The following is a 27,790-nucleotide window of genomic DNA, read 5'->3' on the forward strand; positions in this document are numbered from 1 at the left end:
AGCACTCTTACTCAGAGATGATTTTTACATACAGCCCCTGACCTCTCCTCTCCTCCTTTGTTCTCTCCTCTCCAGGTCTCACTCCCTCCTCCGCCCTGCCCAGACTGAGCTCTGACTGGCTCCACCCGGGCGACACCCAGGACAGGATGGCCCACCCAACCAGCACCCACTTTGACTTCAGCCCCTGCACCCTGGACCAATTGCAGGAGGAGGAGCGTGAGAGTGACGGGTAAGGGCGGGCACAAGGTCATGGTGTCAGGGGTTGGATTCAAACTCATGCCGACTACGCGGTGCTAACTGTTAGACCACACAGGCCACAGGGCCTATACACTTTTGATAGTGTCTCTCTTACTATAACACACTTCAGTGTAAAACACACAGCTAAGTATTGATTAGACTTTGGGAAATATACAACTTAAATATGGAGGTGAATTCAGGCTAATGGGGCCATTGAAGTCAATTGACTCCATGAGCCTATTTCACGTGACCTTTCTTTAGCACTTTTTTTTTTACTAAACTATGAGGTAAGCGAGAACATGAATCAATGTATTTTACAACCAATGCAACAAAAAATAAATACAAATTGTATGATGATAATTTCTTTGCTTGCATTGGCGTTTACCCCCCCTCAAAAATCATATTGTTTACATAGTGAGGTTATAGTAGGATAGGCTTATTGACTTGGTGACAGCACCTTTCCATATGATGTTACTTAGCCTACATGACCATTGACCATATACCACATAGAAATACAGAGGGCAGATCTGCTGTAATCAAATGTGATGGTTTCGTCAATATATAGTGAATGTCTAATCTGTTTAAGGGTTGAGAAACTCTAATCTATACCATCCTTTCATCTCGAACAGTTTATCTAATCGGAGTCAGGACTGTCTTCTGGGTCAACACAAATCTACGCTAAGTCTACAAACCAAATGGCACCCCTTTCCCTATATAGTCAAAAGTAGTTCACTAAATAGGGAATAGTGTGCCATTTGGGACACACACTAAATCTCATGCTGGGTGAATTGCATGATCACTGAAATATTGGTCCGAGGAAGGAGCAAGCTTTCCCAGAAAAAGCCTTCCAAGGCAGAACGTTTTGCTGATGTGTTGGTCCACTGCCAAGCTCATTTGTTATCATCCGACATGACCGGTCGACAGCAAAGTCTGCTGTCTCACAGTCACAGTCTCATTCGGCCATTGTGCCGGGATACACAGCCCATACCCAGCCATCATACTCAGAGCCATATCTGTTCTACTACAGCACTCAGTGACATACTGAAGACTGGAGCCATTGAACTCCCTTTCTTTGTCTCTCTGATCATTTATTACCTCATTGAAATAAAATGTCTTCTTATGGTGTATTGCTTGGAGACGGGGAATTCTCCAACCTATGCCTTAGGACCTCCGGGATTTGGGCTCGGTAGAAAGTGTGTTGACGGGGACTGTGATCTTCTCTCTCCAGAGTTCAAGAGGGAGGCACACCCAAACCAGCCCGGAGGTGAGTCTTTTTTAACTTTTATTTGTGTTGTCTATTTCATGTGATGTTGTTTACAGACCTGGGTTCAAATAGTAATTGAAATCGTTCAAATACTTTGAGCAGTTGCGCTAGTTCCATTGGTCAATTTAACCAGGCAAGCTCAATCAAGTACGGATAAAGAATTTGAAATGATTTCAATTAGTATTTGAATCCAGGTCTGTTTATTTTGTTTCTAATTTGTTTTTGTCTCTGTAGTCGTATGAAGGTTTGACATGAATGAGAACTGATTTTCCTCAGTTGTTCTGTGGCATCAGCTATTCAAAAGGTTTGCGTTTCCCACACAATTTAATGAACTGAATCAGTGGTGCTTGATTAATCATCATTAAACTATTTATTTAATGAGGCTAGTCAGTTAAGAACAAATTCTTATTTACAAGGCGGCCTACCCCGGCCAAACCCTCCCCTAACCCCTAACGCTGGGCCAATTGTGAGCCACCTTATGGGACTCCCGATCACGGCCGGTTGTGATACAGCCCGGGATTGAACCAGGGTCTGTAGTGACACCTCTAGCACTGAGATGCAGTGCCTTAGACCGCTGCGCCACTCGGGAGCCTCTTAACTCTGGCAAAGTCTTTGAATATAATTGATTGAGTTACTAGTCCACCTCTACCTATTATTGCACTTAGTAACTTGGTAACTTTCCCAATTAATCACACATTGATCTCAATTGGAGACTTGCGCTTTAATGTTGTTTAAGTGACCCCAGGGCCGTGTTCATTAGGTCAATAAAACCAACCAGAAGAAGACTGACAAACAGGGAGAGACTACTTGAACTCTTGTCCAATAAGAAATGCTTGTTTTCATTTTCAATGCAAAAATGTTGCCACTGCATGCCCTAATGAACACAATCCAGGTGTCATCATCAGCGACTTGTTGTTCTCATGTCAGGATGCAGGGTTTAGGCTGTGCAGATGTGCCGAGTGAGGACGACCTGGGGAATGAGATCGAGTGCAAGCAGGACTCTCCCAACTGGCAGACACTAGTCAGCCGAGATGTCCTGGCGGGCCTGACACCACAGGAGATCAAGAGACAGGAAGTCATCAACGGTGAGGCCGGTGACCATTTGTCTTCCCCAAAATGTACAGCTGCCTGGGGATCAATCATACAGATCGAGTAGTTTCATGCTATCCGTCTGCTAAAGATACATTTGTTGAATGTTGCAAGTAGTTTCATGTTAGCTGTTAAGAGACATGGTTATTGAGATGGCAAGTATGATGTGCTGTATTAGAATGTGTCCTTTATATACATCGCTTTATATCCTAGCCGCCCCAGCCTGACCTAATTAGTTATTTGAGATTGTGTCCATGACCAAGGCTACTGTGTCCATTCAAGTGGTGAACCTTTTCACTATGAGTATCAGTGATTGTGGATCCGCTAGCTAAACAACAAGCCACTAAAGTTTGCGTGATGTTTTCGTAGAAAAGTGTCCAAATTCGACAACATATGTTGTGTAGATCCTGATACCAGGGAATTTGCAGGTCTCAATCCCAAAAGAAAATCTTGTGTCCACCTCATTGTTTTAAGTCAGATGTGGTCACGTTAGAATGATGCCATCTGCCAGGAAGAAGATGGGTTCCACCTAGTTTATGACCATAGAGATATATTTAAGTGACAATGCCCTCGAAGCTGGTGATTGGAGGATATATTGGCAAGGCTTCGAGGGCATTATCACTGTTATACAATGGGTTACCAACATATTCAAATAATGATTGATGACCTAATGATATATTTTCATTAACTTTATTTTGATGAATTTATTCATACTATTTCATCCTTCCTCAAGATATAGTCCCGAAAACAAATCTAGGGTTGCTAGCCAAGCCGGCTGGTCGTTTGTTCTATTGGTTCTGTATCTATGGACGCGACCCAGTCGTTCAGTCTTTTTGTTCTGTATCTATGGGTGCAACCCAGTCGTTCGTGCTAAATGTTCCATTGCCGTACTGGCTGGCAACGTTCTTATAGCTTGCTTGCTAGCTAGCCAACTACGGCTAACTCACAGTCACGTCAAACAGTGCAGACAGAATAACAACAGTAGCTGCATTTGTTTAAGCTGTTTTCTAGTGACATTTATTTGGATACATCGATAGCAATAAGCTAATGAGGCACAATTTCGCCTGGCATAGAAAATGTGCTCTCTCGTTAGAACACGGTTGTTCAGAGGAGTTCGCCTCTGCACAACACAATAACTTCAAACTGAAGCTGGAAAGAATGGAAACTAGCTGCACTTCGTTTCGTTTGACCTTTTTTCAATTGACATTTCTTTGTATATATCCATAAAAATGTTGCCAGCTCATTCATGATTTCGAATGGCTGAGAAACACTGCCTGCCTCTCTCTCTCTCTCGTGTGACCTCCGACCCCTACACATTCATTGAAACAATGTTGCAAATGTCAGAGACAGACAGCAAGGTTTATACAAATCTCTGAATGTTGAAAACTAAATGTTAGTCTAAAAGAAATGTGAGATAATGTCTAGATGCTTTTTATAGTGGAGATCAAGTTTATAATTTCCCTGTCTGGGCTGATGAAATAGTGGATTGCGCAGTCAGATGGAACAGAGGAAATAGGCATTTTAACGTCATGGATTTAGGATTACGATTAGACACACCCGTTGTATAAAATACACTAGTGGCTGATGTCATAGGCCTGCATAGCTTTAGAATGTGCTGACAGCTGTCTTGTTCTGTTTAATTCTTTGGGTCTGACTTTGTGTGTGTCTCCACAGAGCTGTTCTACACAGAGCGAGCCCACCTGAGGATGTTGAAGGTGCTGGATAACGTGTTCTACCAGAAACTAACCCGAGACAGCATCCTGCCTCCTGGAGACATTAAACACATCTTCACTAACCTAGAGGAGATTGTCCAGCTACATGGTACGCTGTGTGTATGTCAGTGTCGGTTAAACTCCTCTCTCAGGGCTAATCCTAACTTCCACTTCCATTTTCACTTCCTAAATCATTGATATGGACCTATTCCCAAACAGATGTATTATTTTCCCTGACTTTTTATGTTGTGCATATCCAATCCTTGCTATCTCATTTCATGTCATCGCTTTTCTCTTTTCCCTAGTGTCGATAACAGAACAGGTGACAGTCATTCGGAAGAAGAATGAGACGTCAGTGATAGACCTGATAGGAGACGATCTACTAGCTTGGGTAAGAAAAGACTCAACTTGCATCCTAAATGGCACCCTATTCCCTTTTATAGTGCATTACTTTTGACCAGAGCCATATGGGCCATTTGGGACAAACTTTCCGTCACTGCAGGAGAGGAGAGGGGGGAGTATTACTGTACATCCAAAAGCCATTGGGATAACATTGTTGTGTGTGCGTGTGTCATTTTCTGTGTACGTGTGTGTGTTTGTCTGTCCATGCCCGTGCGTGTGTTTGTCTTTGTGTCCCTCCGTGCGTACGGGTGTGTCCATGTCCCTCCGTGCATACGGGTGTGTCCATGTCCCTCTGTGCGTACGGGTGTGTCCATGTCCCTCCGTGCGTACGGGTGTGTCCATGTCCCTCCGTGCGTACGGGTGTGTCCATGTCCCTCCGTGCGTACGGGTGTGTCCATGTCCCTCCGTGCGTACGGGTGTGTCCATGTCCCTCCGTGCGTACGGGTGTGTCCATGTCCCTCCGTGCGTACGGGTGTGTCCATGTCCCTCCGTGCGTACGGGTGTGTCCATGTCCCTCCGTGCGTACGGGTGTGTCCATGTCCCTCTGTGCGTACGGGTGTGTCCATGTCCCTCCGTGCGTATGTGTTTTTGCCAATGTTACCATGTCCCTCTGTGTGTACATGTGTAGTTCAGTGATGGGGAGGAGGAGAAGATCAAGCGGGCGGTGGGCACCTTCTGCAGTAACCAGCCCTTCGCCCTGGAACTCATCAAGACCCGGCAGAAGAAAGACCAGCGCTTCACCTCCTTTATGCAGGTACGACACAATATACTTAACTATACTATGTTATAATATACTAGTCATGGGTTGCATGTTGCGTCACAATTTTGTTGTGAAGGCTCTCTTGAGGACTGGACAGATTTTGTCTAAAGTGCATTATAGTGGCTTGGACACACAATTAGATTTCTATAGGAAGCTAAGCATTTGTAGGGGAAAAAATGACTTGTCATCATTGTGATGTCGTCAGATTGACTTTAGATTTAGTATAACGTTAGCTAGATAGGTAAGATTGAGGGGAAAGCACCGGATTTTAGCTAGCTAACTTTTCTATTGCGAATGACAATATTTTTTAAATAAAATTTGAAGACATCCTAATAATTTTTTTGTTTCCTACTAACTATTCATCTACTTTAGCAATGTCATCGTATTTCCAACCCACTATAGTGTAATTTAGACTAAACAATCATTAGCCCCCATGGATGAGCCGTCTTAAGTATGTTCATGACAATGACATGAGGTGCAACCCATGAATACCAAACTATACTATGCTTTTCTAAACTATGTTATACTATGTTATGATGTACTATACAATACTTTATTATACTATAATAATATAGTGCAATATACAGTATTATACTATACTGCACTACACTATACTTTGCAATTCAATATAGAACAATACAACGTTATTCACTCCCTCAAGCGCGACTTAGAGGGCATCATCGTAACCATACAAGCTCAGTTATAGATGGGGAGATTCAAGACATGGCTGAACTGAGGTGATCTGGAGTGAGTGACTGTAGTATTGACTCGGGTGTGTCTCTCGTCCCGAAGGAGGCTGAGAGCAACCGTCTGTGTCGCAGACTGCAGCTGAAGGATATCATTCCAGTGGAGATGCAGAGGCTGACCAAGTATCCACTACTGCTGGAGAGCATAGCCAAGTACACAGGTACAGTAGACAGACACCATTATGAAACACAATGTCTGTCCACACGACTAATAAAGGTTGAGACTTGGGCCTGAAAATAATTTGGAATAAGTTGCATCGCTCTTCTTCTGAGTCCACCTGTTGGAAGATAAGTATTGTATTTCTTTACGGTTGATTGAAGAGGGGTGTATTTCCAAGCCCTATGATCTTCTAATATTTAATAACATTACTGAACTAAAGGAAAGCCTTTTTCAATGGCAGTACTGCAGATTTAGCTACTCAAACGTTTACAACCAGAGATTGTAAAATCTGAAGAAGAAATGATTCTGAAGATTAGGCTATAAATGAAGCCGGCATCATCATCCCATCCCTTCACATTCTTGGTCTTGTAGTGCACTTATTTGGCCCACTCCATAAGACTGTATTGCACTTATTTGCAGGCCCAGCTCCAGGATGACATGCCTGAGGGGGCATTTTAAATCCATGGAAGTGCAAAACAAGTATTGCGTTGCTTTAGCGCCTTAATAACACAAGGTGGATTAGTCCTACTACTGTTCAAATGTACAAAATGTATCTGAAATGTAGCCGTTCACATCAACAACCGTGGCTTTATAGAACAACAAAAGAAAGATACAGTATGCACTCCACTACAACATGTGCACCCGAAATGGAAACATAGCTGCATTAGACCTACACATCATTTGCGCCTACCGACACGCACAGATCAACTCGAAAGGGTGAGCACCACTAGCTTATCAAATATTCCTACAGGCTTCATCGCTTAAACTTCAATAATTAGAACTATAGGCTTCGTTTCTGTCGAATTTGACACACTACGCAATGAGCGTAACCACTTCTCCAGGTGTGCAATATTTTCTGTGTGGGAACTAGGAAAACTAAATCAAACTAAGTGCATATTCTATAGTAATAGCTGATGTTACATTTCCTACATGGCAGTAGCTAATTTGCAGTGGTGTAAAGTACTTAAGTTAAAATATTTGAAAGTACTACTTAAGTAGTTTCTTGGGGTGTCTGTACTTTACTATTTATATTTTTGAAAATATTTTACTTTTACTTCACTACATTCCTAAAGATTTTTAAAAGCGTTTTATACCATACATTTTTCCTGACACCCAAAAGTACTTAATTTGATATAGGATAATTGTCAATTTCACACATTTACCAAGAGAACATCCCTGGTCATCCCTACTGCCTCTGATCTGGCGGACTCACTAAACACAAATGCTTTGTTTGCAAATTATGTCTGAGCGTTGGAGTGTGCCCCTGGCTATCTGTAAATTAACAAAAACAAATAATGTATAGTTTTACTTTTAAAACTTAAGTACGTTTTTGCAATTGCATTTACTTTTGGTACTTAAGTCTATTTAAAAGCAAATACTTCTAGACTTTTACTCAAGTTGTCATGGTTCCTCCTGTCACCAGAGGGCGGCAGAGACCGTCGTAGAGACAATGACACAGGTGTGTTCACTAATTATGATTTCCCTGTTAAGAGAGGTGTGTTTTCTGTTTCCCTTTGCCATATACGTTTGTCTCCTGAGTGAGTTTTTCGAGCTCTAGGCTGCGGTCCAAACATTTAAAAGACACCCTATCCCCTCAGCCCTCAAATTATGTGGACATTTCTGATGACATATCATGACGTCTGACGAGTATATACTTGTAGGGCAAGGAGTGAGGGAGGGAGGGAAGAATGGATGATTTTTAAATGGACCACCCTTGGCCGGAAATTTGTTACTTGCTCATCCCGTGATTATTGTGTTTTCAGCCATATGTAGCTTGTGGGTGCTTTATATGCGCTACAGTCAATTATGAGTGCATGTCTACTTATATTAAATGTATAATTATTAATATACACCTACTGTATGATAGCTCGCAAATTAATTAGCTAACTAACATTAGCCTGCATAGCTGGAACTTCTGAAGAAGGAAAATGTTTTATTTCTACAATTTCCAAAAGATAACCAATCAAAAACATATTTACTTTTTACAAGACGGGTTTGTGCCGTCATGTGCATTAGTAGCACAATTTCTAACTTATTTGCATTCGTTTTTACTTACACTTCTATGCTGACCTCTCCATTGATGTTGTTTTAAGTTTTCGCTGACTTTTCTTACCGGATGTAGAATTGGCGCAAATTGAATTATGGGGAGTTTCAGGCCCCGGAGTGAACATAATTGTACACTCGCAAAGCCGACTAAAAACGAGGGCTGAGGAGCTTATTTTGCAAACTTCCCTTGCTTGGCTAATAATTTAGACTACCCTCCAAGATGGCGATGGGGATTCCCCCAAGGGCATAAGGCGAGGTTAAGTGTACAAGGGTGTGTCTTTTGTGTTTGGACCACAGCCCTAGTATTTGTTGTTTTCTCAGTGTTACTGTGATCCTTCTGTTGCCGTTTCTCAGTAAAGTATTTACATTTATCCTAAACCACTGATTCCTTGTCTGGTCTCTTCTCTGCTCCTGGGTCCAACCTCTTCACGTCACACAAGTAGTATTTTACTGGGTGACTTTCACTTTTACTTGAGTCATTTTCTATTAAGGCATTTTTACTTTCACTCAAGTATGACAATTTGGTACTTTTTCCACCACTGCTAATTTGAATTTGCTGCGAATAAGAGTAAATGCCTATTCTGAGAGCAACACACACACTATAGCAAGAGAGCAGGTATTGGGCGAAAAAGTAGGCTTTGTGTTGTTTTCGTAGTATTGATATCTCTTTTACAGTAGCCTATCACACAATGACTGTGTACTGCAAATTAATTATAAGAGTGAAAGTTTGCCTACTTGTTTTAGTAGGCTACACATGGTATTGGTCCTACATAATGTGCAGAATGTTTTAAAAAAAATAGACCTATCTGAAATGCAGCCATATACAGTGGATTCGGAAAGTATTCAGACCCCTTCGCTTTTTAAAACATTTTGTTAAGTTACAGCCTTATTCTAAAATGTTTTTTTTTTTAAACATCCTCATCGGTCTATACACAATACCTCATAATGACAAAGCAAAAACATTTGTATTTTTTTATTTATGAAAAATGTATAACACACGTATTCAGACACTTTGCTATGAGACTCGGTGCATCCTGTTTCCATTGATCATCCTTGAGGTGTTTCTACTACTTGATTGGAGTCCACCTGTGGTAAATTCAATTGATTGGGCATGATGTGGAAAGGCACACACCTGTCTATATAAGTTCTCACTGTTGACAGTGCATTTCAGAGCAAAAAACAAGCCACGAGGTCGAAACAATTGTCCGTAGAGCTCTGAGACAGAATTGTGTTAAGGCACATATCTGGGGAAGGGTACCAACCAATGTCAGCATCATTGAAGGTCCCCAAGAACACAGTGGCCATCATTCTTAAATGGAAGAAGTTTAAGGTCCACTTGAACACTCTGGCCTCCATCTTTCTTAAATGGAAGACGTTTGGAACCACCAAGACTCTTCCTAGAGCAGGCCACCCGGAGCAGGCCACCCCATAGAGCCGACTCTGCTTATTTGGTCCACTCCTTAAGATAGCAGTGCACTTTTTTGGTCCAATCCATAAGACTGACATCAGCTTGTGTGTTTTTTCCTGACAGAGGATGCAGCGGAGAGGGAAAAGGTGAAGAGGGCCGGGGAGTGCTGCAGGAAGATCCTCAACTATGTCAACCAGACGGTGAAAGAGGCAGAGAACAAACAGGTAACTGACTATGGAGAGGAGAACCACTGGGACTAGACACGTGCACACAGCTGCGCTACACCAACAGTTGTCATGGTGCAGTCATGTTGATGGTGTATATTAAATGAATCGGTTGAAAACTGTTTGACACTTGCAAGCAAATTTAAGCGAAGCCAGTTCCGATGGGAAACTCAAGTTTTTGGGATTCAAACGACACTTCCTACCTTAGTATGGCAGTCTATTTAAGTTGACCAGTTGTGCACACATATCCTAGCTATGCGATTGGTTCGTCTTTTCTGCTTAATATTGCTGCTGCTGTAACTATTGCTGCCACCTGCTATGCGTTGTCTGTTTTCTGCTAGTCTACCACCACCCCAGCCTCAAATTGTATTAAAATGTTAATAATTGATGTATTGCTCTGGCGGTGAGCTCACCTGAAGGAGCACAGCCTAACACCAAGACCAAATGGGTTCTCTTTTATTTTATAATAAATGGTTAAACAAATACATGAGTTTCCTGTGTAAACAGTGCAACTCTTATGCCTGCCACCTTTCTACCACAATATATCAGCTAAGGGACTGAATAGGTCCTGTCTAGCCAGTGCTGATAAGTCTGTGTGCTCCTCTCCCTACAGAGGTTAGAGGACTACCAAAGACGCCTGGACCTGTCCTCACTCAAACAGAGTGAGAACCCAATGATCTCAGAGTTCAAGGTGAGACTCAACTCCTCTATTCCTCCACTTGTCTCACCATTTATTTACATGCATGTACCTTTATTTGACCAGGGAAGTTGATTAATGACATATGCTCATAGGCAACAACCCCAGTTGGCATAAAGCTTTAGAAAGGTGCCTGTTCTGATGTGTACGCACGTGTTAGTGTCATCAGCAGCATACCACCCTACTTCTCACTGCTGGCTTGCTTCCGAAGCTAAGCAGGGTTGGTCCTTGTCAGTTCCTGGATGGGAGACCATATGTTGCTGGAAGTGGTGTTGGAGGGCCAGTAGGAGGCACTCTTTCCTCTGGTCAAAAAACAAATATCCCAATAGAGCCCACAGTGGAGGCCATATAACCTAGCATTCAAACAGGGAAATGGTTCCAATTGTTTTTTCCCTTAGGGGATATTAGAATCACTTAAAATAAGGGCTGTGTTTTGTGTAGGCTCACCCTGGCGTGACGTTTTGATAACCATGTAAATCTCTCTCGGACAAGTTGACTTTTATCTATATATTCCTCTCTATTTACTCTCAGATTTGAAAATGCTAATTAGCATCAAAGTAGACATCATGCAAGACTACAAATCCCTGCAAGCTCCTGCACATCATTTCTAGTTGACACCTTTGCAAACAGGTATTGTGCCAATTTAAAACTTCCACAAGATAGTTCACAGATTTGTCAATTTAAATACATTTAGCCAATTTATTCATTACTAAATTTAGCTAACATTAGTTAATCCAGAGATTCTTACATTTTCCTCGGTGTCAGTCTCGTCCAGATCATGGCATTTGTAGTTCTTTATGATAGCCACATTGGCAGCCAATTAGCATTTCATTTTTGGGGGGGGCAAATACAGGCGGCCAATATATTCATAAAAGTCACCTAGTCCTATTTGCACTGTTATCGAAATGTCACGCCAGGGTAAGCCTACATTGAAGATTATTATTTTAAGTCTTTCTAAAAATCTCTATGAGAAAATTGAATGGTGGAAAAACGATTGGAACCATTTCCCTGTTTGACCACTAGAGTTTATGGTTATTATCACTCATACTGTGGTACTCTATGCCCCCAGGGCAGTGATTGGGGACATTGCCCTGTTTACGGTGCGGTCTTTCAGACGGGATGTTAAACTGGTGTTCTGACTTCCTGTGGTCACTAAAGATTGCATGGCACTTATACTAAGAGTAAGAGTGTAAACCTTGGTGTCCAGGCTAAATTCCCAATCTGGCCCTCATACCATCATGGCCACCATACCCCAGGTCGTTGCTGTAAATGAGAATGTGTTCTCAGTCAATTTACCTGGTAGAATAAGTGTTAAATAAAATGAAGTGTGTGTCTGTAGAGCCTGGACCTGACCAAGAGGAAGATGGTGCACGAGGGACCTCTCTCCTGGAAGGTCAACAAAGACAAGACAATCGGTAGGTGCCCACAATTTAATGTGTTTTAGCGGTGTAGAAATGTTGATAATATAGAGTCTATATATTATTTTTTTTTACCTTTAGGACAATATCTAATATAATTTTCAGCTTAGCCCTTTAGTACACTTGAGTTGTCATCATCTAATGCTGAAAAACTAAGTAGGCTACAACATACAGTAGAAAAACAAAAGGGTACACATGCTAGTTTTAGCCTACATAAGCACTATCTTGTCCTCTCTAGTGTAAGTGCTTTTCTGTGTGTTGTAAACCATCGGCTCTCTGTACCAAACGCCAGGACTGAGAGATACTCTCTACCGCACCTGCTGTCTAACTCTGAATGCTCGGCTATGAAAAGCCAACTGACATTTACTCCTGAGGTGCTGACCGGTTGCACACTCTAAAACCACTGTGATTATTATTATTTGACCCTGCTGGTTATCTATGAATGTTTGAACATCATGGCTGTTATAATCTGTTATAATCTCAACCCGGCATAGCCAAAAGAGGACTGGCCACCCCTCAGAGCCTGGTTCCTCTCAAGGTTTCTTCCTAGGTTCCTGCCTTTCTAGGGTGTTTTTCCTAGCCACCGTGCTTCTACATCTGCATTGCTTGCTGTTTGGGGTTTTAGGCTGGGTTTCTGTATAGCACTTTGTGACATTGGCTGATGTAAAAAGGGCTTTATAAATACATTTTATTGATACAAAATGTTCCCATACATTACTACCAATTAATCAACACAAAGTAGCATGAGTACCCTTCTGACATCACCAGGTGGTAAATTAGTTAAGAGACCAATTAGAAAGAGTTCCAAACCTCACTGCCAATAACAGCTCATTTCCCACTCAGACCATTCCCAGACAGTCCTAGCAAAATTCTTGCTTGAGACATTTTTACCAATTTAATTGCAAAACAATTACAGTAAGGTACTTAATTGTTACCCATCAATTATTTGATATTGAGAGAAAAATGGCTTCATTGGACCTTTATCTATTGACCTTCCTCCTGTGCCCTCAGAGCTGTACACGCTGCTCCTGGAGGACATCCTGGTGCTGCTGCAGAAGCAGGACGAGCGGTTGGTCCTCAAGTGCCACAGCAAGAACCTGGCGGGCACCGCCGACACCAAGCACATCTTTAGCCCCATCATCAAGCTCAACACTGTGCTGGTGCGCTCGGTGGCCACCGGTGAGTCCGTTGAATTCAGTTTATTGTCCCCACAGGGAAATCCATTCTGCAGGAGTACATAAGACACGATACATGAAGATACACAAGCAAGCACGAACAAGCCACGTCCACTTAGTTTAATTAAGAGGGTTGTTCAGGAGTGTGTAATGTTTTTAAAAATTCTGAAATAGATTGTGTAGAACAGATGTAATTTTCTGTTATGCCGAATGGAGATTTGTGTCAGCTTTATATGTTCCATTTCTATCTGTCACATTCTGAATGTAGGGTCCCACTGAAAAGTCTCTTGGAATCAATGTCCAATAAAATTGCTTCAAACAACATATCTGTGGTAGCCTGGTCCCAGATTTGTTTGTGCAGTCTTGCCAACCATCATGTTTGGAATGACAATGACATTAGACTAGGTTTGGTTGGAACCTGTTTGATCTTGCGATAGCTCACATTCTGTTTTACTGAAGTGAGTTGGCTATACAGTACAAACAGATCTGGCACCAGGCTATATCTGGTGGGCTTTGGAGAGGAAAGACAACATAGCAGACTGTCGTAATATATGTTCTGATGATATGCTGTCTCTTCCGCTGACAGACAACAAGTCCTTCTTCGTGCTGTCTATGTCCGACAACGGAGCCCAGATCTACGAGCTAATGGCCCAGACCGTGTCCGAGCAAAGAACGTAAGTCTGTTTGTCTGTTCATCCCAAAGTCACTTAATTCAAGCTTCCCATTCAGTTGTCACCTGTCTGGAACTAGGATTAAAACATTCTGGACACTATCAAAGTTCCCAGGTTTTCCAGAAATTCCAGTTGAAGGATTCCAGGGGGAAATAAGCAGGGACAGGATCCTCCAACTAATATTTCTGATAAAGCAGAATTTTCTTGGTTTTATTTGTATTTTAAGTCGTTTCCCTCCAGGCTAAGTTGCTCTCATAGAGATAAATGGCACTTGACAGAAAGACGGGATGGGCTCTATCTCTCTGGTTGCTGTTTCTCATTAGCTCCTCCCATCCACTAGGTGGCAGTGTCTGATAACGCAGAGGGCAGACACGATGAAGACAAAACCGCACAACATCATACCTTTACCTCAGACCGAGTAAGTTAACTGGCCTTTTTTGGCTATTTATCTTGTTATATATTCTGCTGTCAAATGAAAAAAAAGGCTCCCGTTTCACATCACCCTAGTTTATAATTTACGCGTGTGTGTGCGTGCATTTTTCATGTGTATTGCAGTGCTGAGCGAGACGCAGTGGAGGTGATCAGCACAGGGATACCCAAACTGAGCAAAGACCCAGACCGCCTTTCCACGGGAAGTATCCAGTTCGCAGGTATCAATTACAAGACATTTAATCTAGTTTTTCCACCCTATGAAAAGTCATGTGCGTTTGACTATGCTTCATGCAGCTTTAAAACAACTTCATTACCCATGTTTCTGTGTCCCCTAGAAAAATATGTCACTTCCTCGCCTGGTCTGCAACCCACGCCCACATCGATCAACCCATTCGACAGCATCAAATCAGACGACAAGGAAGAAGAGTCGCCGCTACTGCTAGACAGAAGAGAAGAGGAGGTGGAGGAGGCAGACGAGGAGGAAGTTGAAGCGTTTCTGGTTGGAGAGCTGGCAGACAGACTGCCCTTACTCCAGGAGAGGTCATGCCAAGGCATTGCCATCGACGACCAGGAGCCCCATGACGCCTTCGTCATGCCCCCCTCCAGAGCCGAGGAGGCCCTAAGAACCTGTGAGTTTACTACCTTGGCCTTAGTTAAATCAATATGACACATAGTGATTGAATAACACTATCATGTTTTGCTACGGAAACTAAAAATGTGTTTCTTATTGTCCAGTGCTGAGCGATTAGTGCTTTTTGAGGTTCAAATCAAATGTATTTATATAGCCCTTCGTACATCAGCTGATATCTCAAAGTGCTGTACAGAAACCCAGCCTAATACCCCAAACAGCAAGCAATGCAGGTGTAGAAGCACGGTGGCTAGGAAAAACTCCCTAGAAAGGCCAAAACCTAGGAAGAAACCTAGAGAGGAACCAGGCTATGAGGGGTGGCCAGTCCTCTTCTGGCTGTGCCGGGTGGAGATTGTAACAGAACATAGCCAAGATGTTCAAATCTTCATAAATGACCGGCATGGTCAAATAATAATAATCACAGTAGTTGTCGAGGGTGCAGCAAGTCAGCACCTCAGGAGTAAATGTCAGTTGGCTTTTATAGCCGATCATTAAGAGTATCTCTACCGCTCCTGCGGTCTCTAGAGAGTTGAAAACAGCAGGTCTGGGACAGGTAGCACGTCCGGTGAACAGGTCAGGGTTCCATAGCCGCAGGCAGAACAGTTGAAACTGGAGCAGCAGCACGGCCAGGTGGACTGGGGACAGCAAGGAGTCATCATGCCAGGTAGTCCTGAGGCATGGTCCTAGGGCTCAGGTCAGGACTGACACAATGTCATCTCGTCGTACTTGGTAGTTCCTCAACCTCCAGCGGTTTAGCAGCATCATGTCAGACCTTGTCACATTCCCCTCAGGACACATTGAGGGCTGCATTGACAAGGTTGTTTCAATTATGAAAAAATAATCCGGTTTCAATTTCAGTTTCGATTACTTTGGGTTGAATGCTGTAACACAGAATAAAACAATGAATAAAAGTCACATGATTGTAGTGACTGCTTATTAACCATCATAGAGCTGCTGCATATGCTGTTTGACAAAATCATTATTTGGTAGTTTTTCAAAGTAAATAAGGCATACTTTTATGACTGCTGAAGACCAACTATCAATCACTTAGATCGTGTATTTTCAGGTAGAGATACCTCGCGAAGCAACAGCTGCTCTCTATATGCCCTTACGATCGAGCATTCTTCTGCCTCTTCTGTAGCAGGCATAAAAGAAACACGGACCGTGCAAGTAGATGCCCAATGGATTATGGTCATTGTAGTTAATTACCACATTTTATGCGCTAAACTTTGTATAATATTGGCCTGTTGAAAATTACAACTCCCTACTACATCGCCAGTGGCGATTTTTGCATGTAAATCTTGGTGGGGCAAACTCAAAAATTTTGGGGGATGCATACTAGCACACCAAAACACAACACTAAACAATACATCAATTGCACTATAACGGTGACAAATGGTGCACACAAACTTTTAGGGCCTACATTTTTTTTATTTTACCCTTATTTTACCAGTAAAGTTGACTAAGAACACATTCTCATTTACAGCAACGACCTGGGGAATAGTTACAGGGGAGAGGAGGGTGGATGAATGAGCCAATTGAAAAACATAAAGCTGTCCCGACAGCAGAGCTTTCTTTTCAGCACCATGGAGTGAATCCTTACCACCGCTACACTTGGCTATCAGCGGGGCCTTGTCTGGCAGCGAAACAGTTCATTCACCCTCATTAACCTCCTTTTTTGAAAAACATAGCTGATATGGCTGGCTGACTTGCTTAAACAAATGTGGTTTCTACTGACTCCCTGTGGATTTGTGTAAGTCGATAAGAACCTCATTGTCCTTAAAAATACTGAACGCCAACATGAGTTTTGACTTTTGAACCATTCAAACATTATTACATTTATGTTCAGTAAATTCATGTTTGTTCTTATATAATTAACACTTAGCTCTAAGTATAAGCAAGTGCAAACAAACGAGCTGCAACGAGGTAGGCCTGTTTGTTCAGCACTTTCAAATGGGCACAGACAGAAATTCAGATGTTAGTTCAGATAAGGCCTCAACATCTTGCTGAATTTGACTCTTCGAGAGAGGAGTGGTTCGCTTACTATTTGAAGGAAAATACAATGACGAGGATCCACTTTTATAGACAATATACCGACGCATAGACAGCGCATTGCGCAAACAAAACAACCCTCGCAATATCAACTGGAATTACATGGGTCTATTACTGAACTTTTTGTTGAAAACAAATATTTTAATGGGAAGAGACTGTCATTGGCAAACATGGTTACAGACCCAACAGCATATAGTATCTCCTCCTCGTGAAGAAAAGCACATGAGCTTATTTATGCAGAAGCCTACAAGACATTTTTGGACTCAACATTGTTGTGCTGTGCTCACTTGAACAGGAAGGTGGCGTGGCGGTTGTTCTTGTGGGCAATTTTTGTCATCAAGGGTGCTTTTAAGACAACAGGGAACTCTGGGGGAGGGGGGGGAACAAGGTCAAATCATGACATCAGTTTTCTTTAGTTCGCAGCTGTACAAAGAGGCCTGAGTTCCCGGCTTGGAATTCTGAGTTGGATGACCGTTCACAACATATTTTCCCAGTCGGAGCTAGTTTTTTTCCCCCGAGTTCCCAGTTGTCTTGAACTCACTGAAGTCGAGATTTCCCAGTTCCAAGTTTCCAGTTATTTTGAACGCGGGCAGAAGTCATGCTGGATTGACAGCATGGCCAATGTATTCAACCTTTTCTCATCCATGGTGTTGCATGTGAATGTTAAGCTTGGAAAAGAGACCCTTAAACCCAGACTTGGACCACACACCCACTCCACTGAATAGCAGGCTAGTGATTGCTTTGCGACGCTTGCAGGTAGCCACTGATTCCTTCCAAACCACTCATTGTTGAATTTGCAATTTCCAACTTGTTGTTTAATGTTTATGTCCATTGCCGATGAGCACCGATACCTTTTATCTATACTTTTTTTTCATATGACAAGGATTGAAAAGGATTTGCCAGTAATTGTCAACGTGATTCATGATGATGACTGCCTGTCTAGCTTGCTAGACACACCACAGTTATGGAATACCTTAAAAAAACTGCACCTGGATTACCTGATGCCAGTAGGGCAGTTTAAACTCAGTTAAATGAGTTCACTGAAGTGTGCAATTGATTGTTGTAATAACCTGAGGTAATGTATTTATACTGTTTTGTAGTTGTATAAATTGTTGTTGTTTTGATGACTTTTTTGTCCTCAAGGCACCATTGTAAATGAGAAACTGGTCTCATTTGGGTTCCCCTGAATAAATATGTTTTTTTTAATTAACTGCCCTCTGTCTCTCCTTCTCCTAGTGGCAGCCCTGAGGCAGGTCCTTCTCAACCACATAACAAGCAGAGAGGAGGGCAGCAACAAGAACAATGAGAATAGGAAGGAGAACGAGCAGAGGAAGGGCTTGGCCCATGGCTCCCGCCTGCTGAGGACCACTTCACTGAGGGGCCCAGAGGACAGCAACAGCAGTACATCGGACCCTAGGAGCGCAGCAGCATCCTCTCCTGGCTCCTCAGAGAACGGCACCTCGGAGAGGACCGAGGCGGGGAGGGAGGAGGGGGCCCCAGGATCCTCGGAACTCCCGTCTGGGGACACAGGCTTCTTCGAGACATCTGAGGACTACGGTGAGCCAACTGGGACATTCAGGGAGCTGGACAAGTCATGGGAGGGCAGAAAACTTAGTGGCCAATCCCCTTAAATTTTCACATAGTCATGTTTTGATGTCAATAGGAGAACAAGTTTGAATTTGACTTAAGCGGAAGTTAGGATTCACCCTGTAAGGTGTATTGTTCAAATATCCTCATAGCTGAACAAATTGTGTTTATAGCCATTTTATTGATTTTATAGCAAGTTGTTTTATGATATCATTATGCATGTGTGAGGTTCTTCCTTTTTAATTGTGAATGTTAAAAGTTCTCAGGTGGGCATAATTTACACTTTTCAGAGATTATCAGCTTTATGGCTCTAAACCGGCATTTCCCAAGCTAAGGGTCGCTACCCCATATGGGGTCACCTGATTTGAAAATGGGGTCACGAGAAAAACTCAAATAAAATAAGAAAATTGCTCTTGGTTCATTCTTCCTACAAATGTGACTATCTTTTGAACGGTTTAAGTTATCAAATATTATGACCCCACCATTGAAGGATAAGGCTCTAAGGAAAATGTATGTGTCTTCTGTTTCCCTCTACAATGTCCACAAGCCATGCATTACTCATTAGAACAGAGTGGACAAGACCCGGCAATAAATCAGACTCTAGCGCTCTCTCTCTCCCTTTTCAGGCAGTTACATTGTGCTGGGGGGCTCGGGGGAGAGCAGCACAGACGACGACGGTCAGGCGAGTGGCAAGGGTGGAGGCGGGGCCCAGTGGGGCTCGGACATCGACCTGAAGAAGCTGCTCTCCTCATCCTCGCAGACAGGGGATGCTGGCCCCAACCTCAGCCGTCAGGTCATGACCCACATCCGCCTGCTGCAGGCCAACCTGCAGCACTTGAAGGTACACCATCAACCCCCCTTTGAGTACCATGAAGAAGTTGCCCCCCTAGTTCAGACCTGGTTTCAAATACTATTTGAATTCATTTCAAATATTTTCTGTGCTTGATTGTGTTCGCACTTCAGGCAGGCTATAGTAAACGCTTAAAGTCAGGTCTGATCTAAGGTCAGTTTTAATGGCTCTTTGATGGATGCCTCAGGGCAGCTTCGGCACAAAATCAAATCATATTGTATTTGTCACATGCTTTGTAAACGACAGGTGTGGACTATCAGTGAAATGCTTACTTGCATACTGGCCCTTCCCAACAATGCAGAGAGAAAGAAAATAGAGAAATTATAGAAAAGTTAAAAAAAAAAAATGTAATAAAAAAAATAATAGATGCAATGAATAACTATAACTTGGCTATATACAAGGGGTACCAGTACCGAGTTGATGTGCAGGGGTACAAGGTAATTGAGGTAGATATGTACATAGAACTAGGAATAAAGTGAAATAAAAAAACAGTAGCAGCAGCGTATGTGATGAGTCAAAAAAGTTGGTGCAAAAAGGGTCGGGTAGCTATTTGGTTAACTATTTAGCAGTCTATGGCTTCGTGGTAGAATCTGTTCAGGGTCCTGTTGGTTCCAGACTTGGTACATCACTACCGCTAGCTTGGTAGTAGCAGAGAGAACAGTCTATGACTTGAGTGGTTGGAGTTTTTGACAATTTCTAGGGCCTTCCTCTGACACCACCTGGTATAGAAGTCCTGGATGGCAGGAAGCTTGGCCCCAGTGATGTACTGGGCCCTATGCACTACACTCTGTAGCGTCTTGCGGTCGGATGTCAAGTGGTAATGCAGCCAGTCAGGATTCTCTCAAGGGTGCAGCTGTAGAAACTTTTTGAGGATCTAAGGGCCCATGCCCAATCTTTTCAGCCTCTTGAGGGGAAAGAGGGTTTGTCATGCCCTCTTTATGACTCTGTTGGTGTGTTTGGGCCATGATAGATCCTTTGATGTGGACGCCGAGGAACTTGAAGCTCTCGACCAGCTCCACTTCAGCCCTGTTGATGTGAATGGGGGTGCGCTCGGCCCTCTGTTTCCTTTAGTCCACAATCAGCTTCTTTGTATTGCTGATATTGAGGGAGAGGTTGTTGTCCTGGCACCACACTGCCAGGTCTCTGACATCCTCCTTTTCGGCAGCCTCAACGTCGTCAGTGATCATGCCTACCACATCGTGTCGTCTGCAAACTTGATAGTGTTGGAGTCGTGCACGGCCACTTAGTCGTAGGAAAACAAGGAGTGGACTAAGCACGCCCTGAGGGGCCACCGTGTTGAGGGTCAGTGTGGTGGATGTTTTACCTACCCCCCCCCCCTTGATGGGAGAGTCCCATCAAGAAGTCCTGGATCCAGTTGCAGAGGGAGGTGTTCAGTCCCAGGGTCCTTAGCAATGAGTGAACGAACAGCATTCTCACATGGGTGTTCCTTTTGTCCAAGTGGGAAAGGGCGGTGTGGAATGCAATAGAGATTGTGTCATCTGTGGATCTGTTGGGGCGGTATGCAGATTGGAGTGGGTCCAGTGTGTCTGGGATAATGTAGATGTGAGCCATGACCAGCCTTTCAAAGCATTTCATGGCTACAGATGTGAGTGCTACGGGGCGATAGGCAGGTTAACTTGGCGTTCTTGGGCACAGGGACTGTGGTGGTCTGCTTGAATCATGTAGGTATTACAGGCTGGGTTAGGGAGAAGTTGAAAATGTCAGTGAAGACACTGGCCAGTTGGTCAGCGCATGCTCTGAGTACACACCCTGGTAATCTGTCTGGCCCTCCGGCCTTGTGAATGTTAACCTGTTTGAAGGGCTTACTCACATCGGCTACGGAGAGTGTGATCACACATTCGTCCAGAACAGCTGGTGCTCTCACGCATGGTTCAGTGTTGCTTACCTCAAAACTAGCATAGAAGGCATTTAGCTCATCTGGTAGACTCGTCCCTGGGCAGCTCCCGGCTGGGTTTCCCTTTGTAATCCATGATAGTTTGCAACCCCTGCCACATCTGACGAGCTTCAGAGCCGGTGTAGTAGGAGTCGATCTTAGTCCTGTATTGATGCTTTGCCTGTTTGATGGTTCATCAAAGGGCATAGCGGGATTTCTTATAAGTGTCCAGGTTAGTGTACCGCTCCTTGAAAGTGGCAGCTCTAGCCTTTAGCTTAGTGCGAATGTTGCCTGTAATCCATGGCTTCTGGTTTGGATAGTACATACTATCACTGTGAGAACAATGTCATCAATGCATTTATTAATGACATTTCACATTCTTAAAGTAAAGTGTTGATCCTGACTGACCTAAGATGGAATTCGTACTAGTATTAAATGTCAGGAATTGTGAAAAACTGAGTTTAAATGTATTTGGCTAAGGTGTATGTAAACTTCCGACTTCAACTGTAGATAAACTCTTGGTAAATAGTATGGTTTCAGCTTATCATGAGGTTTTCTAACTCAGGCGAGTAGAACCTCAAGACTTCCTTAATATTAGAGATTGGGCACTAGCTCTTGTTAAGAGACGCACACCTCCCCCCTTTGAGCTTACCCGATGCTGTCATTCTGTTCCGCCGATGCATAGAGAAAACAGCTAGTTGTATATGATCCATATCCTTGTTTAGCCATGTTTCTGAGAAACATAGGATATTACAGTTCTTCAGGTCCCGTTGATAGGATAGTCTCGAATGGAGTTCATCCAGTGATTGTACAATCGCCAATAGAAAAGAGGGTGGAGGTGGTTTATTTACTCACCGCCACAGTTTTATCATGGTGCCCGCACGTCGTTCTCTATATTGCCGTCTCTTTCTCTTCCGAGTATTGGGGTCTAGTCGGGGTGAGCAGTATGTCCTGCGCCGGCGACCTGTTGAAGTAGAAATCTTCATCCGAATCGAGGTTAGCAATCACTCTTCTGATGTCCAGAAGTTATTTTCGGTCATAGAAACATTATGTAAAAGAAAATAATTTTAAAAAAGTTATCAGCGCAACAAACAAAAAAACAGGAGCCCGTAAAGCATCTACTATACATTACAGAACTTCATGGTACCAGAAATGTATGAGAAGCGCTTTGGGTAAAGTCATTCAAATTCTATCATTTCAGTCCCTCATGCTTTTGCCCATACTATTAAATGTTTCTATTCATCCATTCACCCATCCATCTACACACTAATTTTATCCATCGCTTCTGTTCTACCAGAGATAAGTTTGTCAACAATTTATTTTCAGGAAGTGGAAACCAAGTATAATGAACTGCGCCAAAGGCGGAGTGAAACAGCTACTGACACAGAGGAGAACAAAGGTACTGTGAATTATTGATATTGCGTCCCATATAGCCTTTAATAGTGCACTATTTTTGACCAGGTCCCATAAGGCTTTATAGGTAATAGGGTGCCATTTGGGACACACCCTGATACTTTACTGATCATGAACAGATACAAGAGTAGTTTGCATGCACAAGATGCTTGAAAGGGCTTTTGTAATACATGAGCATAGATATCTTGTGCTCCACCAATGCATTGTAATTTCTGCAAGCATTGAAGTGTGAGTAAACCATACACACGGGACAACAAACATAATACGTATCACAACTTGTAACTAGATTTGTTGTTGGATATCCTGAATTTATACAACGAGTGGGTGTAATCCTGATTTTGTTAAAAAGCACATCATAGCCGGTGTCTATTCCACAAGTTACCACCAGATAAATCTATGATGTTAAAATGCTTATTTCCTCTGTTGCATCTGACTGTGCAATCCACTATTTCATCAGCCCAGACAGGGAAGTTATAAACTTGATCTCCACTATAAAAAGCATCTAGACATTATCTCACATTTCTTTTTGACTAACATTTAGTTTTCAACAACGGAGATTTGTTTGAACCTTCCTGTCTGTCTCTCCGACATTTGCAACATTGTTTCAATATTCAAATTTGATCTCCAACTGTCCCATAGTAATGAACGTGTCGGAGTTGGGATGAGAGGGAGAGGCAGGCAGTGTTTTTCAGCCTGTCGAAATCATGAATCAGCTGGCATAACTTTTATGGATATATACAAAGAAATGTCAGTTGAAAAATGGTCAAACGACGTGCAGCTAGTTTGGAGTCTTTCCAGCTTCAGTTTGAAGTGATTGTGTTAACTGTGCTGTTGGCCATCTCCTCTGAACAACCGTGTCCTAATGAGAGAGCACATTTTCTATGCCAGGCAAAATTGTTCCTCATTAGCTCATTGTTATGGATGTATCCAAATAAATGTCACTTGAAAACAGCTTAAACAAATGCAGCTACTGTTATTCTTTCTGCACTGTTTGGCGTGACTGTAAGTTAGCCGTAGTTGGCTAGCTAGCAAGCAAAGGATAAGAATGTTGCCAGCCAGTATGACAATGGAACATTTAGAAGGAACGACTAGAGCGCGTCCATAGATACAGAACAAAAAGACTGAACGACTGGGTCGCGTCTCTAGCAACCCTAGATTTGTGTTGTGGAAGGATGAAATGGTATTAAGAAATTCATCAAAATCATGTTTATAATGAAAATATGTCAATCATTATTTGAATATGTTAGTAACCCGTGGTATAAAAGTGATAATGCCCTCAAAACCGGTGTTTGGAGGATATATTGGCACGGTTTGGCGGCCCTCGACTCGGGCCTAACAACACCCGTGCCAATATATCCTTCAAACACTGGCTTCTCGGGCATTATCACTTCAATACGTTTTGTGGTCAGATATCACAGATGCAAAACAAGATGAGGAAAGCAAAATGGAAATATGTTTTCACTATTTCTCTCTTTGTTTTCTGTCTCTCTTCAGATGAGAGTTAGTGGTGACAGAGCCCCTAATCCTCCACCACAAGAGAACAAAATAGTGACATTGACAGGGAGGGGGTCACCTCTCCCTGTCCTCTTGATGCCCCCCACATCACCCCCTCAACCCTCCAATGCTGCTTTGACCTAAAGTGGAGACAGACACCCCGCAGGCACTCCCAGGCACACACGACAATCAGGGAAGAACGTCACAACTCTCCACAGCCTTCTCACAAGGACCATTGGACTATACCCCCCTCAACCACCAGATATTTCTTCCTCCTGTGGATAAGAGTGTCATCTTTCCATTGCTCGCATGCATTGGGCCTTTGGAACTCATCACTTTCAATTTATCCAGCAGGGTCCAGAAACACAACTGTACGTGATGCTATAGTCCAACTTAAAGCACTCCCGTGTGGTGGCTAATGCTTTGGGCCTAGAGGATCATGTACCATAGCAAAGCCATACCAAAGTGAGAAGTGTGCAGAAGATCGATCAAATTCCGCTAGAACAAAACATTTTAAGTTTAGAGAATGGTCATTGAGATTTTAATCAGTGGTTTCTACTAAACTTCAAAACATAATAGTATGTTAAGTTAGCCCACCATCATGCCTGTTCTGAAGTGATTCTTTAATCACCTAGGGGTGAATCCTAACTTTCACTTAAGTAAAATGTTCCCTTCAGTATGTATAGATTTGGAAGTGTAAGTTAGGGTTATCCCATTAAGAGGTCCTCAAGTAATTTATCGGATCTCAAGAAAAACAAGCAGTTCTCCAAAAAAAGGAAAATGTTGTGCATCTCAAGAAAAAGGACTAGTTCACTCGGTCTGCTTGATAGGTCTATTTTGCCAACCCAGTGAAATACTGTTAGTAGGTAGTAAGAGCAATTTTTCTTAATATTTCAGTGTGGATGTTTCTCCTCTGGCTGGCATAAGTGGCACTTGTGAAGCACTTGTGGTATAGCAAAATACGAGAGGACAGTCCGTCGTTCCTGTTATTGACTTTCCCCTGAAGTAATGTGGTATTCATCCATTCCTAATTGACAGTGACCCTCTTAGATTGGGGGAACCCCCCCCCCCACCCCCCAGCTATGGGCCCAGTTGCTGTACGTCGTCCTTTTTCTGTTTTTGGAACTCCAAACTCTGTGTTACTGTACATCATCCTTTGGCTACAAGCTACTGAGGAACTCTTCACTCACAAATGTAGCTTCTGGGGTGAGAGCACAGAGCTCTGTGATTTCATGGTTGGATTGAGAAAGTACTGGCACAACAAATACTGTACATTCATTTCACTCCAATGTTAGCCCAGCTGGAAAAATGTTTAAATAGGAAGTTGTGGCTTGGATTCTTGGATGGAAACAAAGACGTGAACAACAACAAAGACTTCTATGGACTATTTTAAATGTAAAAGAAATACAATTATGTACAAAAATGACCAACACTGTATCTCTTAAAGTAAGAGCAATCTTCATATTTCCTTGGTTTTGTTGGTTTTTTCCTTCTGCTTTCTACATCATACATTATTTTAACAGAAACTACTAAAACATTTGAAAAAAATAAGACTTCTCCCTAAAATATTAATGTAATCTGTATTTTTGTAATTTTTGTCTAGACTTTACTATATTATTATGAGCACTATTATTAATATGGACTCTGAAAACATACATTTGACTGATCTATTGTTTAAAATGAAGGGAAAGATTGCAAAATGTCTTCATTTTGTTTCAGTTTATCTTACTGGGTAGAGGGAGGGAAATGTGAGTTGGAAATATGATTAAAGAAGCTGGCTGGAAACACTGATGGTGGAGTATTATTCTTGGATGTGAAAATACTGCAGCATATTTTGGTGGACCTTCGTGTTTCGCATGTTTATCTTTCATTTTATTCGCAATGCAACCACACACATTTCACAAATACTTGTTAAAGACACTTAAAAGGGAAGTTCAGTATTGCACAACTTCATATCAGATATGAAAGAACCCTGGCATACCTTGAAAAATAGTCTGTGTAAAATACTGTCAGGGTAAGGAATCACATAACATTAAGGCCAGGATTCAATCTGATCGCGCTTTGTCAGCTATACAGCTTTAAAAGGCAATGTTCCCGTGTTCACAGAGACCGCATTCACAGTAAACACTGAATATGTTGGCTCAGTCAGAAATTACATTTAAGTAGCCGACAAAGCATGATCGGATTGAATCCTGGCCTTAATGTTATGTGATTCCTTACCCTGACAGTAATTTACAGACTATTTTTCAAGGTATGCCAGGGTTCTTTCATATCTGATCCCAAAAAGATCCCAACATTTGTTGTTGTGAATTAACAGCACAAGTGTGTATTAGGAAGGGGAGTTTCAATCAGCCGCTTTGGAATTTATATATTTTGACCAAGTAAATTCAAACTTCGTTGAGCTTTTTTTTAGAATACGCCCAAACAGAGCCCTGTAGTACGACATGTGTTGATTGATTGATTGACATGGATTTTATTGGGGGGAAAAGATGCGCTGAGTACAACAGAGGGGATAACACGTTAAAGTGAAATTCACTTGTCTACAACATGGTCCTGTAACGTCTGCTTCCAACTCACTCTCTCAAACACGTAGATCCCCTGAACGCAACTCCCTCTCCCGCTATTTAGTTCAGTTCTTTGCAGCCCATCATTGTGAGGTATTGTTTGTTTTGTGACACACTTCTATTCAAAGCTATGTTTCTCCGGTAATTGAATCCTCCCGTGTATGATAGTTTTTGCCTGCCTCACTAACAACTCCTTTTTACCTATGCCCTCCTTGTACTTTAGCTTATCGTATTTCCTGTTATCAACCTATTGCCTGATCTCCCGGACGACGTTACTAGCCTTTTCCCTGTTGCCTTTTTGGACCCCCTGTGTATGACCTTCTTCCTGCCCCTGGACCCAGCTACCTGCCTCCTCCTGTGGTCCTTTACAAATAAACACCTGCTGTGCCCTGCGCTTGAAACCAGCTCTCTGTCTCCAATTGTGTTCATTACAGAATACATCGCCATAAAATGACAGGAGGATTCAGCGGAGCTGCAGCTATGTCTAGCCCGACAGGAGGACCAAAACGATGAACTCCGACCTCCTTCGCCAGTCCATTCCTGCGTCACCGATATCAGGTGCCACAGCCTCCTCTCGTTCATCTCCCCCCATATCCATGCCTAATAAATGACAGCTTCCCAGGGAAATGTCAAGGATTTCTCATGCAATGTAACCTGTACATAGACCCCGCTGACTTCACCTCAGACAAAGACAGGGTGGACTTCGTCATCTCCCTACTCACAGGCAAAGCTCTGGATTGGGTCACAGCCCTGCGGACTGCTCAAAGTTCTAATCTGTCCTCTGAATCACGTTTCCACACCCTCTTCAAGGAGGTGTTCGACCATTCAGTTTCAGGTCGTCACACCGGGGACCTGTTATGTGAGCTG

At 42.7% G+C, this 27,790-nt stretch overlaps 1 protein-coding gene across 1 annotated transcript in view; it reads left to right on the plus strand.

The window, feature by feature from the left end:
• The window catches only part of LOC129820038 (rho guanine nucleotide exchange factor 12-like), a 124,704-nt gene extending 98,560 nt beyond the window's left edge, over positions 1 to 26,144 (plus strand). The window contains exons 22-40 of the mRNA XM_055876855.1: positions 76 to 229; positions 1,466 to 1,501; positions 2,429 to 2,586; positions 4,265 to 4,411; positions 4,608 to 4,693; positions 5,333 to 5,458; positions 6,257 to 6,371; positions 9,948 to 10,048; positions 10,662 to 10,739; positions 12,085 to 12,160; positions 13,175 to 13,342; positions 13,925 to 14,012; positions 14,350 to 14,427; positions 14,565 to 14,659; positions 14,777 to 15,070; positions 18,358 to 18,678; positions 19,335 to 19,549; positions 22,779 to 22,851; positions 24,360 to 26,144. Of these exons, the coding sequence (XP_055732830.1) occupies positions 76 to 229; positions 1,466 to 1,501; positions 2,429 to 2,586; positions 4,265 to 4,411; positions 4,608 to 4,693; positions 5,333 to 5,458; positions 6,257 to 6,371; positions 9,948 to 10,048; positions 10,662 to 10,739; positions 12,085 to 12,160; positions 13,175 to 13,342; positions 13,925 to 14,012; positions 14,350 to 14,427; positions 14,565 to 14,659; positions 14,777 to 15,070; positions 18,358 to 18,678; positions 19,335 to 19,549; positions 22,779 to 22,851; positions 24,360 to 24,370 (2,420 nt within the window). The 3' untranslated portion in view covers positions 24,371 to 26,144. The remainder of the gene's footprint in view (positions 1 to 75; positions 230 to 1,465; positions 1,502 to 2,428; positions 2,587 to 4,264; positions 4,412 to 4,607; positions 4,694 to 5,332; positions 5,459 to 6,256; positions 6,372 to 9,947; positions 10,049 to 10,661; positions 10,740 to 12,084; positions 12,161 to 13,174; positions 13,343 to 13,924; positions 14,013 to 14,349; positions 14,428 to 14,564; positions 14,660 to 14,776; positions 15,071 to 18,357; positions 18,679 to 19,334; positions 19,550 to 22,778; positions 22,852 to 24,359) is intronic.
• Positions 26,145 to 27,790: the final 1,646 nt, after the last annotated feature.

The sequence above is a fragment of the Salvelinus fontinalis genome, chromosome 2, assembly GCF_029448725.1.
Source record: "Salvelinus fontinalis isolate EN_2023a chromosome 2, ASM2944872v1, whole genome shotgun sequence".
Lineage (NCBI taxonomy): Eukaryota > Metazoa > Chordata > Actinopteri > Salmoniformes > Salmonidae > Salvelinus > Salvelinus fontinalis.